The sequence below is a fragment of the Mesoplodon bidens genome (assembly GCF_964165515.1).
Source record: "Mesoplodon bidens genome assembly, chromosome: 15".
In the NCBI taxonomy this organism is placed as follows: domain Eukaryota; kingdom Metazoa; phylum Chordata; class Mammalia; order Artiodactyla; family Ziphiidae; genus Mesoplodon; species Mesoplodon bidens.
Window position 1 is genome coordinate 33,207,166 of NC_138171.1, and position 13,013 is coordinate 33,220,178.

The 13,013-nt window shown below is 45.8% G+C and overlaps 1 protein-coding gene across 4 annotated transcripts in view; it reads left to right on the forward strand.

Moving 5' to 3' along the window:
• Positions 1-628: 628 nt before the first annotated feature.
• Positions 629-13,013, forward strand: part of RSPH10B (radial spoke head 10 homolog B) — a 37,571-nt gene continuing 25,186 nt past the window's right edge. For 3 of the 4 annotated variants that reach the window (XM_081256567.1, XM_081256568.1, XM_081256570.1), the window contains exons 1-7: positions 629-817; positions 1,965-2,318; positions 5,020-5,095; positions 8,200-8,268; positions 10,111-10,284; positions 11,893-11,978; positions 12,680-12,800. In XM_081256567.1, coding sequence (XP_081112693.1) covers positions 2,062-2,318; positions 5,020-5,095; positions 8,200-8,268; positions 10,111-10,284; positions 11,893-11,978; positions 12,680-12,800 — 783 coding nt within the window. In that variant the 5' untranslated portion in view covers positions 629-817; positions 1,965-2,061. The remainder of the gene's footprint in view (positions 818-1,964; positions 2,319-5,019; positions 5,096-8,199; positions 8,269-10,110; positions 10,285-11,892; positions 11,979-12,679; positions 12,801-13,013) is intronic. The other variant, XM_081256569.1, reaches the window with a different exon arrangement.

Below are 13,013 nucleotides of genomic sequence, written 5' to 3' on the forward strand. Positions count from 1 at the left end.
CAAGCACTGCACTGGTGGACCTGTCCGAAAGATTTAATATTTGCAAGAACTCTGCATATTGGGGTTTGTGGGAGGCAGGCCTTCCCCAGAGACCACCTGTCCTCATCCCAGAACCCTTGAAAACCTGCTCTACGTGGCCAAGGGGCGCCGCAGGTGTAAGGGAAGGGTGGTGAGATGGGACGAGTACCCTGGGTTGGCTGGGTGGGCCCCGTCTAGCTCGTGGCTTCTGAAAAGTGGAGAATTTTCCCAGCTGGGCCAGAGAGGAACGTTGCTGATTTCGAAGATGGAGGAAGGCGGCCTCTAGAAACTGGAAAAGGCAAGGACATAGATTCTCCCCTGGAGCCGCCAAAGGAACCAGTCCTGTTGGTTTCCTAACTTACAGAACTGTGAAATGATAAACTTGTGTTGCTTTAAGCCACTATTTTGGGGGTAATTCATTTAGGGCCATAATGAAAAAGTAACACCTGAGTTATTCTAGTGTTACAGCGAAGATAAAGGCTGAGAGAGGCCTCGCGCGCGGTAATTAGTAGAGCTGGGAAAACCCTGGTCAGGTGCTTCCAGCTTCAGAGCTCTGCTTTCAGGGCTGAGCACACGCGGCGGCCCCTTTAAGAGCGGGGCGGGGCCCGCGCTTCCCTGGAGACCGGCAGGACCAGGACGCCGCGCCGCCTCCGTCCGGGATTGGCGGAGCCCCACGGCGTCCCCAGCGAGGTGAGCTCCCCCGCGGGGTCCCGGGGTCCCAGGCCGGTGGCCGTGGTTGCGCTGCAACGGACATGAGGGCCAGGTCCGGCTCTTCCTCGGCCTCCGAGGACCCGAGCAGGTGCGCGGTAGGCCGGGAGGGCCCTGGGAAGGGGTAAGGACCGAGATGGAACCCTCAGCTCAGAGAATGCGCGCCCCTCCTGTGCGGTCTGAGGAAGGTCAACGGTCGATGATAGAGTCTAAAGGCAGGGAGAACAGAAGATATACAAAAGTTAATAGGAAACACGCCACGAGAAAGTAAGTTTGCTCTATTAGCAGCTCAGGCTTCAATGATGGAGGACCAGAAAGCCTATGGTAAAGGAGAGCTTAGAAGCGAGAGCAGCTTGCTTCGCTGACAGTCGTGGAGTGGGGTGTGCAGGGCAGGGAAGTGTCATGGAGTCTTGAGGAAGAGGGAAGCCGGACCATGGTGAGAGCAGAGCCTAGAGGTGGGGTGAGCGGGAGGATGTCAGAGGATGCCATGCAGGTAGAGGAGGGCATGGGGCGTCCACTGCACCCCGCAGGCACGTGAAGAGGGACCTTGCCTTGCACCCCGGGACTCACCTGTGCGTCCTGCTTGATGCACCGGGATGTCTTCAGTGGGGCCAGTTTGGGAAGGCTACAGAAACTGTGGCTTTGGAGCCCTGTGCCTCAGCTCTTAAGACCTTGGACAAATAATTAGCACAAGATTTTTTGCTTGACCCTGGCAGTGCTGTCCTAGGGAGTAGGTAGCCGATGATTTCAAGTTCAAAAACAGGAAAGTGAAAAAATAATCACTTCATTATTGATTGTGCACACTGATCCGTAGGGATTTTGTGCATCATCTCATCCTTATAACCAGACAAGGTGCTGTTATTCCTGTTTGACAACTGAAGCAGAAGGACATCAAGTAACAGCTGGGAAGGGGCAATGCAGCTCATGAGTACTTTGCCATGCTGACATACGAAGAGACGGGCTTTTAAAGTATGAACTGGTGGCCTGTAAGATTTTAGAGGTTAAATCGGTATTATTCACACACAGGATTGCTCTTCTTACTGGAGCACTATTTGAAAAAAAGTGGTAGATGGTGGTTCCAATTTAAAAAATTTTAGGAAACAACCAATGCAATATTGAAATAGTATTATTTTTATAAACTGGTGAGACTCGATACTTGTAATTAATTTTTCAGGCTGTAGGAAGAGAATGATAATGACATTGGCGTTGTAAAGCGAGACATAATTTTTATTTTTCAGATAAAACTCATCAACGCCTTGAAAACAAACAGCTTTCAGCCAAAGGAGTCATTTGATACTTACCTATATAAAGCAAACCTTAGGTCTTCTAAAGGCAATGGTGAAAGAAAAGAAAAGAGCAGATAAAAAAGAGGATAAGTTGGCCTGCTCTCCCTCATCTCTCTCCGATTATACAGAGTTTTCCAAACAAGATGGCAACGCTGCTAGGCAAGATATGTCCCCAGGTGCTGTGCCACCGTTGGACATGCAGCTCAAAGAACCAGGACTCAAGAGAGAGTGCAAAAATGATGATCTGCTGAATGAAGATACCACCCTGTATGAAGAGCCCATTCTGACTAAACTCATAGTAGAAAGGTGATTTTTTTTTCTTTTGAAAGGTGATTTTAATGAGCTGCATCGTCCATGCTCCCTTTTCTATGACTTTCATGCTCTCTGTTCTCTGTCTCTTGATAATCTCTTACTGTAGCTTTACTTCCGTCTCCCTAGATGACGGTAAACATCTATGTCTTTAGCACTGTTCTCTCTCTGAGAGTTTTAGGTTCAGATTTTTACCTCCCTAGTGGACATCGTCCACTGGACTTCAAACTTTCTGTGTCCCAATGCAAAGACTGCAGGACTTGAAGTACCATGATCTGGATTTGAGTCTTAGCTCTAGGACATCAGCCCCATCGCCGAACCTTTCTGAGCCTCAGGTTCTTAATGGGGGGAAATAAATGAGTATTCACACCTTAGAAGGTTCCTCTAAACGTTGCTGTTTCTCTCCCAGCCTTTGGCTCCTCCCTTGGTCCCTGTTTCTATCAGGGCATCCAGGCTCCAAGTCGCAGAACTAATCTCTTCCCTCCCCCTGCCTTTTGTATTTCTTTTTCCTCCATGCTTCTCTCATTTCGTCCTTTTCGCTATGCACAGAGTTGTCTTCATACCTCTTGCTTGGGCCATTGGATTCACTTCCTAAAGAGTCCCTGCTTCTAGCCTCTCTCCCCAGGCCTCGTAGATATACCTTCCTAATGCTGACTTGGTTTACATCACTCCCTGTATTAATTATCTATGTAACAAGTCACCCCAAAACATGACAATTAAAGCAATAAATATCACGTAGTTTATGGGGCTCAGGAGTCTGGCAGCAGCTTTGCTGGATGCTGGATGGCATTGGGTTAGGATCTCAGGAGGTTCAGCGAGGATGTCAGCCCGGGTTTGTCTAAAAGCTTGGCCGGCTGGGCAGTCTTCCGCAGTGGCTCCCTGGGGTGGCCGTCAGTCTCAGTTCCTCATCACGTGGACTGTCTCCGCAGGGCTGCTTGAGTGTCCTGCCAGCATGGCAGCTGGCTTCCCTAGAGAGTGATCAAGAGAGAGCAAGCTTCGGGAGCCTCTGTCTTTTACAACCTAGTCTCGGACGTCACCTTCTGTCATTTCCACAACAGCCTAGTGGTCACACAGGTTGCTTCCCTGGCTTGACTATTGTATACAGTGCTGCTATGAACATTGGGGTACATGTATCTTTTTGAATTAGAATTTCTGTCTTTTCTGGATATATGCCCAAGAGTGGGGTTGCTGGATCACATGGTAACTGTATTTTTAGTTTTTTTAAGGAACCTCCCTACTGTTTTCCATAGTGACTGCCATTAATTAGAATTTTTTTAAAATGATTGCTGAATTTTATCAAATACTTTTCTGGCATCTTGATATAAACATGGTTTTTCTTCTTTGATTTGCTGATATCATTAATTATATTTATAGGTTTTCTAATGTTTACTCTTCCTTGGATTCTTGGAATAAGCCCAGTGTGGTCATAGCTATCACAGGTCCATTTGTTTTCCACCTCACTTACCTCAGAGCCTAGAGGCGAGCTAGGTGACACATCACACATTATCCATTTGGTGCTGAACTAAAAATCTGGGTGCTGTTCTCGGTACCTCCCTTCCGCAAAGGCAGCACGTAAGCAAGCCTTGTTGGTTCTATGTCCAGAATATATCTTAAAAAATCTTAAATATTATCATAGTAAAATACACATAGCATAAAATGTACTATTGTAACCATTTTAAGTATAAATCCAGAGGCATTAAATACACTCACCATGTCATGCAACAATCCCCACTACCCATTTTCAGAATGTTTTCATCACCCCAGACAGAAAACTGTCCAGAATATTCCATATGCCTCCATCTCTCTCCCCTCCCACTACTCCCTCCTGGCAGTTAGCTCCCCCCCACACACAGTCCGTTCTCCACGGCAGCTGGAGTGATCTTTTTAAGACGTAAATCTGGTCTTGTCCAACCCACCTCTTAAAACCCTCTCATGATTCCTCCTAGAGCTTTTCAGTTTTATAGCAAGTCTTTATCACAGCCCAGCCTCTTCTTCCCCTGGTCTCCCTCCCATCCATTGCTCGCCCACTCAGTGTGGTCCAGCTGTGCAGCTGAACTTGAGCCGGCAGGCTCTTTCCTGCCTCAGGGCCTTTGCACTTGCTGTTTCCTCTTCCTGGGGATCCTCTTCTCCAGGTTTTTTGTTATAAGTAGCCGTCTCCTTACTCCTGATCAGATTCCCCGATCATTTCTTTCACAAAAACTGAACGCAATCTAGAATTATCTTGTTCATTTGTTTCCTTTTTACTGTCTGTCTCTCCTCTTTTTTTTTTTTTTTTTTTTTTGCGGTACGCGGGCCTCTCACTGTTGTGGCCTCTCCCGTTGCGGAGCACAGGCTCCGGACGCGCAGGCTCAGCGGCCATGGCTCACGGGCCCAGCCGCTCCGCGGCATGCGGGATCTTCCCGGACCGGGGCACAAACCCGTGTCCCCTGCATCAGCAGGCGGACTCTCAACCACTGCGCCACCAGGGAAGCCCTGTCTCTCCTCTTTGAACCATAAACTCCCGAGGGCAGGAACTTGTTCACAGTTGCAGCCCTGGTACTTAGAAGGGGGCAGGCACACAGTGGTCCTCGGTGGGGAATGCTTGTTGAGTGAATGTGAGATATTTGTGCTTTTTCATTGATGTTCATTACGTATTTTAACACACAGTCACTGAGGTGTGCTCACATGATTCATTGCCTTGAGCTTTATTTCATTGTAGCTATGAAGGGGAAAAAGTCCGTGGACTGTATGAGGGAGAAGGCTTTGCCATCTTTCAAGGAGGCTGTACCTACCACGTGAGTTATACCTTTTGGGACTGAGCAGGGCAGACAGTGCAGGGTGATAATTTTAGATTTTCATCTTCAGAAAGTCCACTGATTCCTCAAAAGAAATTGGAAGTACTTGATGCTGATTTTATTTTGAACCCTGAGTACATATTTTAAGGTAAAAACATGACTACTTTAGTACAAAGTAGTCATTTTAGATTTTTTCCTTTTGCCAAGTTTTATTTTGTACAAACAACATTAAGGTCACTAAAGTAAAAAACAAAGAGTAAAAATCCCAGTATCCTTTTGCCATAAATGTTTTCAATTTGATGTGTCTCTTTTTTTTTTTTTTTTTTTTTTCCGGGGGGCGGCTGCCGCGTGGCTTGCAAGATCTTAGTTCCCCGACCAGGGATCGAACCCACACCCCTTGCAGTGGAAGTGAGGAGTCTTAACCATTGGACTGCCAGGGAAGTTCCTCTTTTATTTCTTGAATGGATGGATCGGTATTTTTACATGGGTGTATTAATTTTGTAGATAACACCTTGAATCTTTTTTCAGTTATGAATACATTGCTGTATTAATGTATGGTTTCCATAACTTAAAAGTTTGTTTGTGGTAAAATGTACATTAAACTTACCATTTTTAAGTGTTAGTTTCAGTGGCATTAAGTACATTTGCATTGTTGAACAACCATTACCACCATCATCTCCAGAACTTTTTCATCATCCCAAACTGAAACCCTGTTCCCATTAAGCACTAAATTCCCATTCCCTCTTCCATAATTATTTAAAATATTGCATAGTGCTCTAATTTACCATTCCGAACTATGCCATAATTATTAGAAACTTTTGGGGTGTTTTCACTTTTTGTCTTTATCAATGATGCTACAGTGGCAGTAGTCATTCATCCATTCGTTCAGATTATCCAGGGAACGTGTGCTGATTATAGGAGAACAGATTTTTGTAGTTGAGGTCAAAAGGCACAGGTTTCAGTATCCTGATTTTTCCCATGAACATATAACATGTTCATTTTCCTGTGTTATGAAAACTCTTAAAAATGCCATTTATGGGCTTCCCTGGTGGCGCAGTGGTTGAGAGTCCGCCTGCCGATGCAGGGGACACAGGTTCATGCCCCGGTCTGGGAAGATCCCACATGCCGCGGAGCGGCTAGGCCCGTGAGCCATGGCCACTGAGCCTGCGCGTCCGGAGCCTGTGCTCCGCAACGGGAGAGGCCACAACAGTGAGAGGCCCGCGTACCGCAAAAAAAAAAAAAAAAAAAAATGCCATTTATGGGAATTCCCTGGTGGTCCAGTGGTTAGGACTCTGCACTTTCACTGCTGAGGGCCCGGGTTCAGTCCCTGGTCAGGGAGCTAAGATACCACAAGCCATGCAGCTGGCCAAAAACAAAACAAAAGAAAACAAAACAAAAAAAACCCACACCATTTATTATGGCTGGATGATACTCATTAAAATGACTGTCCCGTCTGGCCTCTGCCAGTTCTGGCCTTTATAGTGTTTCTTTATCCTGATGAGAATCTTCCTTCACCGCTGTGGTGCTTCTACAAGGCACCAGTGTGTATACCATTCAAAGATACCTAGTGCTTGACCACACGGGATAAACCCCGCCCGGGCTGCTGAGGATGTGATCACAGCTCCTGCTAACCCTGGGTGTCCTCAGGTATGCAGTCACCTGGTAGCTCAAGCCCGGCCAAGCAGCCTTGCCCTTCCCACTAATGAAAGGCAAACACCCCTTTATTTCTGGAGGAGCCCCCTTCCTTGCTGCCAGCTACCTGCTTTGTAAACTTTGCATATTTTCCTTAGACTCAGATTCTTCCGACTGAAAGTAATCATCAGTTGGATCTCCTTTAAATGGTGAAGGAGGCAGACCCAGTGGAACGACCCAGTAGCCCCACGACCCACAGGGGTCAGACCTGTGTTGGTCACATGTTTAGATCACAATTTCCTAAAGAGAAAACTTGAAAACAAACATTTCATGAAACACTTGCCCTTCCCATGTAGATGAAGCGTGATCCTTTCTGTTCTATCAATACTCTGTTAAACAAAACAAAACTCTGCTTCTTGCTACCACGATTGATTCCATAATCCAAACGAGAGCCTCAGCCTGCAGTTGGAAGATCTCTGGCTGCCCCCAGTTTCCCTGAGTGCCAGCCCTGCCTGATGTGTGGCCAGGTTCACCTGGATGGATGATATAACGGACCTTCTCGCTAGTGAAGTTAAGGCAGTTGTTCTTAAAGTGTGTTCCCAGGACCAGCAGCAGCACCTGGGAATTTGTACAGAGTACAAATTCTTGGGCCCCAGCCCAGAACTTGTGATGAATCAGAAGCTCCAGCGTGCAGGGCGGGCCCAGTAATCTGTGCTTTCACCTCCCCCTACCCCGGTGGCTCTGATGCACAGTCGAGTCTAGAACCACTGCGTCAGGGCACTGTTTACGTAGATTCTCGGTTCTCTCCAGTCATCAACCCCTGACCTCACCACCTCCTCTAAAGAAGTGATTCCCAGGAAGAACTGGGTGTAATGTTATACGCGTTTTCTCTGATTGCACTGCGACATTCAGGTGTGTGAAGTTTTTAACAACTAGTTCCTATACATTAACAATAGACACTCTAAATGAACCATATGGACAACTGTACATTATGTATACCTGTGTTTGTGTCAATACACACACACGCTCACACGTGCTGATAATTCCCAGTAAGGGAAAACAAAGCGTGACGTTGACAAATGTCATAATTTCTGATATCCAGATAATGGTTTTAATCTAGTCTAAATAATTTTCAAAAGACCCTTCAACTTTGAAATGCAAAGCCCAAAGCATATGAGTTCTTTTGAACTCGAGAGTTTTCCAACAGCTTAATTAGGTGAGGAAGGCTGAATTTACAGCTCAGTGTAACAACTGCGCAGCACTGCCTAGTGTCAGTTTCAGGGAACTGGGTTTTTTTGGACTCCTCCTCAGATCCTTTTTAGAACAGGATGGACGCCAGTGTGGTGCCAGCTCCCAGCTGAACACTGGACAAGCATATTTGTGGAACATGTTTCCATTTTAAAAGCTGAATCCCTGGGTGGCAGTTGTGTAAATCAAGATTGGGCCTAACGCTTTGTTGCTCTGTTTCAAAGGGTACGTTTTCAGAAGGACTCATGCATGGACGGGGGACTTACGTCTGGGCTGATGGATTGAAATACGAGGTAAAGCGTATAGTATGTTATAGTTCTAAATGAATTATGTGATTTAATGGTCAGGTTCCCACAATTAAACATACTAGTTTCATAAAAGTAACTCAGCACATGGGTTAAAAAATATCCATAGAACCAAAGAACAGAGGTGACAAGTTAGTTGGTACCGCAGGGGACCCTCTGTAAACTGTCACCAGTTTCCAGTTTCGTTTGTATATTCTAGAGGTATTCTTCAGCCTCTCCCATTTTTTTTGCAAACACAAATAGTTTGTTTTTTTTTTTTAAAGATTTAATTTTACTTATTTTTGGCTGCGTTGGGTCTTCGTTGCTGTGCGTGGGCTTTGTCTAGTTGCGGCGAGCGGGGGCTACTCTTTGTTGCGGTACGTGGGCCTCTAATTGCAGTGGCTTCTCTTGTTGTGGAGCATGGGCTCTAGGCGTGCGGGCTTCAGTAGTTGCGGCACGTGGGCTCAGTAGTTGTAGCTCGTGGGCTCTAGAGTGCAGGCTGAGTAGTTGTGGCGCACGGGCTTAGTTGCTCCACGGCATGTGGGATCTTCCTGGACCAGGGCTCGAACCCGTGTTCTCTGCACTGGCAGGCGGATTCTTAACCCCTGTGTCACCAGGGAAGCCCCATAAATAGTTTGTTATACACTCTCTTCTGTACCTTTTTTCTCTAGAGACCAAACCATACCCACTCACTCAGATCTAGCTATCTCTACTGGCTGCTTGTGCTGCGTTTGGGCCTCACTTAACGGTCTTGCCGGGTCGGGGAATGTGTATTTTTAGACCGGTGCCTCTACAGTGCGTGTGGGCCTGAAACGCTGCCCTGAAAATCACAGTTGCAGAGCTGCTAACGCGATGGCGTTCATAAGTCGTAATGAAAGTATTTAAAGCAGGGGATATAAGGCTCACATGCAAACAACAGCCAGGTGAGGGAAAGAGGCACGTTTGGGCCAGGTGGGCAGCTAAGTGGACTGGGCAGTGGGAGATGAGGCTGGGGAAGAGTGAGGGGAGGGTCCACCTTCATTGTCACGGAGGGGAGAGAACAGCCGAGGTCCAGGGAGGCCAGAGGATGAGGTCCCAACTGCCGTTTCAGGCCAGTCTTTCCCGGGAAACTCCCCCCTGCCCCCAAGCCCCGCCTCCTGGTCTGAACCTCTGGTTCATCAGCTCTGGAAGGTCAGGTGGGGCTCATTCTTGCAGACACAGACCCACGCCCATCACAGACACACAAACACCCAGTCAGGGGAGGGTTTATGTGCAGGATTCAGGCTCTCACAGAAGCATCCTCCGGGAGGTTGGGTGGCCCCTTGGGACCTCTGCTGGGACCTCGCCTCCAGGAATTCATGTTCCCGGAAAAGAACCCAATGACTCTGGGCTGAGGTGTCGGGGGACCGCATGCTGGCCGCTCATCTTGGGGCAGGTGGTTGGCTGGTGTGTCTGCAGTATATTAGGGTTTCCACCAGTGATCCCTGAGCCTGGCTAATCGTCAGCATCTCCTGGGGGTAACACTGGAACCCAGTGAATTAGCCGCCTTCGAGGCAGGTTCCAGAATCCAAAATTCTCAAGGCCAGGCTTGGAAACCACCACTGTACCACGTCACCTGCTGGCTTCTTCGAGCTTAGTCTGCACACAACTTTCCCGATAGCTCATTCCACCTGGGCTTCTGCCCGGTGGAGGGACCAGGTGTGGGAGGATGGGATGTGTAGAGATGGGAGGAGGCGGGTGGGAGCTGGAGGGGTATTCAGCCGTTTTCAAGGGAGGAGAGACCGGTGTGGTATCCGCATCTCCAGCAGCCCACAAGATGAGGGATCTCTCCACTGCCTTCTTTCTGCCACACTGATGACCATTTTGCCCTAGGGGGACTTTGTGAAAAACATCCCCATGAACCATGGCGTCTACACGTGGCCAGACGGCAGCACCTACGAAGGAGAAGTGGTCAATGGCATAAGACACGGATTCGGCCTGTTCAAGTGCAGCACACAGCCCGTGTCCTACATCGGCCACTGGTGCCACGGCAAGAGACACGGCAAGGTGGGTGAGGCAGCCACGCGACCCCCGGCTATGAATAGGATGTGCAAACACGGAGAGCAGGAGGTGGGGGGCTGTGGAGGGTATATTCACTTTTTTTTTTAATGAGGTGAAATTCACATCACGTGAAATTAACCATTTTACAGTGAACAATTCAGTGGCATTTGGTACATTCACAATATTGTGCCCCCACCACCTCTATCTAGTCCCAAAACATTTTCATCATCCCAAAATAAAACCCCATACCCATTAGGCAGTTACTCCCCACCTCCCCAGCCCTGGGCAACCACCGATCGGCTTTCTCACTCTATGGGTTTACCTATTCTGGATATTTTGTATAAATGGAATCATACAATATGTGACCTTTTGTGTCTGGCTTCTTTCACCACATATCATGTTTTTGAGGTTCTTCCGTGTTGTAGGTAGTTCATTCCTTTTTTACAGCTGAGTAATATTCCACTGTATGGATGGACCGCATTTTGTTTATCCATTCATCCAGTGATGGACATTTGGGCTGTTTCCATCTTTTGGCTACTGTGAATAGTACTGCTAAGACTATGAGTGCAAAGGTTTACTTGAGTACTTGTTTTTAGTTCTTTTGGTTATGTACCTAGGGGTGGAATTGCTGGGTCCTACGGTAACTTGGTGTTTAACATTTTGAAGGACCACCAAACTGTTTTCCATGGTGGCTAAACCAGTTTACACTCTCACCAGCAGTGTAGGTTATGGGTACTTTGAAGCGAGGTTGCTGTTTGTGGTACTGTTGTCTCACTTTTACATAGGACGATAAAATACCGTAGCACTGTTTTTAGAAAATGTCAAAAGAAAAAGAAAGTCTATCTTCATAATCATCACCTTACTCAGATTTAGACTGTTCCCTTGTGTTCTACATTCTGTTGTTTTGTTTTTTAGCTCAAAGCAGATCAGTTCAGATATTTGGGGGAGTTGGGGATGGTGACTTCTAGATGGAGGCACCAGGATGGCTGCAAGAAGGAACAAGTTAGCGTGATAATGAGGAAGAAGATGGAAAAATCACACACACACACACAGAAATAAACCAGTGAATAAACAAGCAATTTTAGGCCATTTAGTGTAGATCCAAATGCTTTGCACAGTGGCTACTCCCACTCCCTTAAAGGAATCATCAAAGAAAAATTACACCGTGTTCACTTATGCTCGGAGGCAGTAAAATAAGATGTCAAAATGGATAAAACAAACTGGTTTTGGTACATAAAAGAGAGTGACCTTCAGTTATAAGGAAGGTACTACTCTTCACGTTAGGTGACAACAAAAATAGGATTTCTTTAGGTACTTATTTGACAAATAATTACTGAATATACTGAATGTAATGGATGTAGTCGTTTCATCCCGTATGTGACACTTTGTTATTCAGGGGTAACTGATTTGTGATCTCATTCTCACTTGGTGGGCACTTTACAGTATTCTTCATCACAAACCAGAAACATAACACGGATTATATGTCTTACCTAAGGATGACATTTTCTGCAACATTTAGACTCCTTAAAATCATTCATTTTAATATTTACCTTTAAAAAAGCATTTGTTTTATGAGGCTCGATGATTTTATAAAAATGATATTCTTTGTTCTAGGGCTCCATTTATTACAATCAAGAGGGCACCTCTTGGTACGAGGGAGACTGGGTGCACAACATCAAAAAGGGCTGGGGGATAAGGTGGTAGGTATCCTCCCACCATGTTTGGGGTGTTGGCAAAAAGCGTTTGTGGGCCCAGATAACTTTCACATAGGCTATTTAAAGATAAGGCGCAGAACTTACAGAGAACACGTTTTCTATATAAGCAGGGTGGAATATTTAAATTAACCCCAATATAATCTCAACAGGGATGAAGTATTCTTCGGAAAATTTAGAAAAACACCATATTAAATATGATGGCTAATCATACTGTTTCACTTTATTATACGTAGAAACTGCCTCCCTTTGTTTTCTATATTAATCATGGGTATCCATTGTTAGTTTCATATTTTCTGAGGGATATTGACATATCAACTTGATTTTAGATTGAACTGATGGAGCCAAGTATTTTAAGGATTCAAATATTTGGGGACAAAATATTAACCAATCATAATACGATAGGGAGTTACTTAAAAAGATTAAAAACACTATTCTTACCCACTGTCACCTTATTAAGTAATCAGAAGTTTTTACAAAGTGATTTATTCTGTCCACCCCCACCCACCCACCCAGATGATTGTTTTTATGGACCACATGCCTATTCATTGAATTTAAATGCAGGGAAGATTGTCTGGGCACAAGGATTGGATTTCTTCAAAGGTATTTAGGGAGAAAGTTTAAGAAAGTCTTAAAGGTAAATGTTGTACATGAGATAACTGATTGTTTTTAATTTTTGTTTGTCCTAGTTACAAATCTGGAAATGTATATGAAGGTCAGTGGGAGAACAGTATGCGTCATGGGGAAGGCAGGATGAGGTGGCTGACAGCTAATGAAGAGTACACCGGTCAGTGGGAAAAGGGGGTCCAGGTACTGTGCTAGCTGGTTTTAGCAGAATACACCCAGAGGTGGGTGCTCTGCTGATCCTCAGCCCATGAATTATTTGGTGTAGGGTATTGCATGGTAATCTGAAATTCAAGCTGTGTTAAATTTAGAAACTCACAAACTCACATTATGATTACTTGTCTAAATCAGCCTTTTTAAAAAAATATATATTTTGTTGACATATAGTTGATTTACACT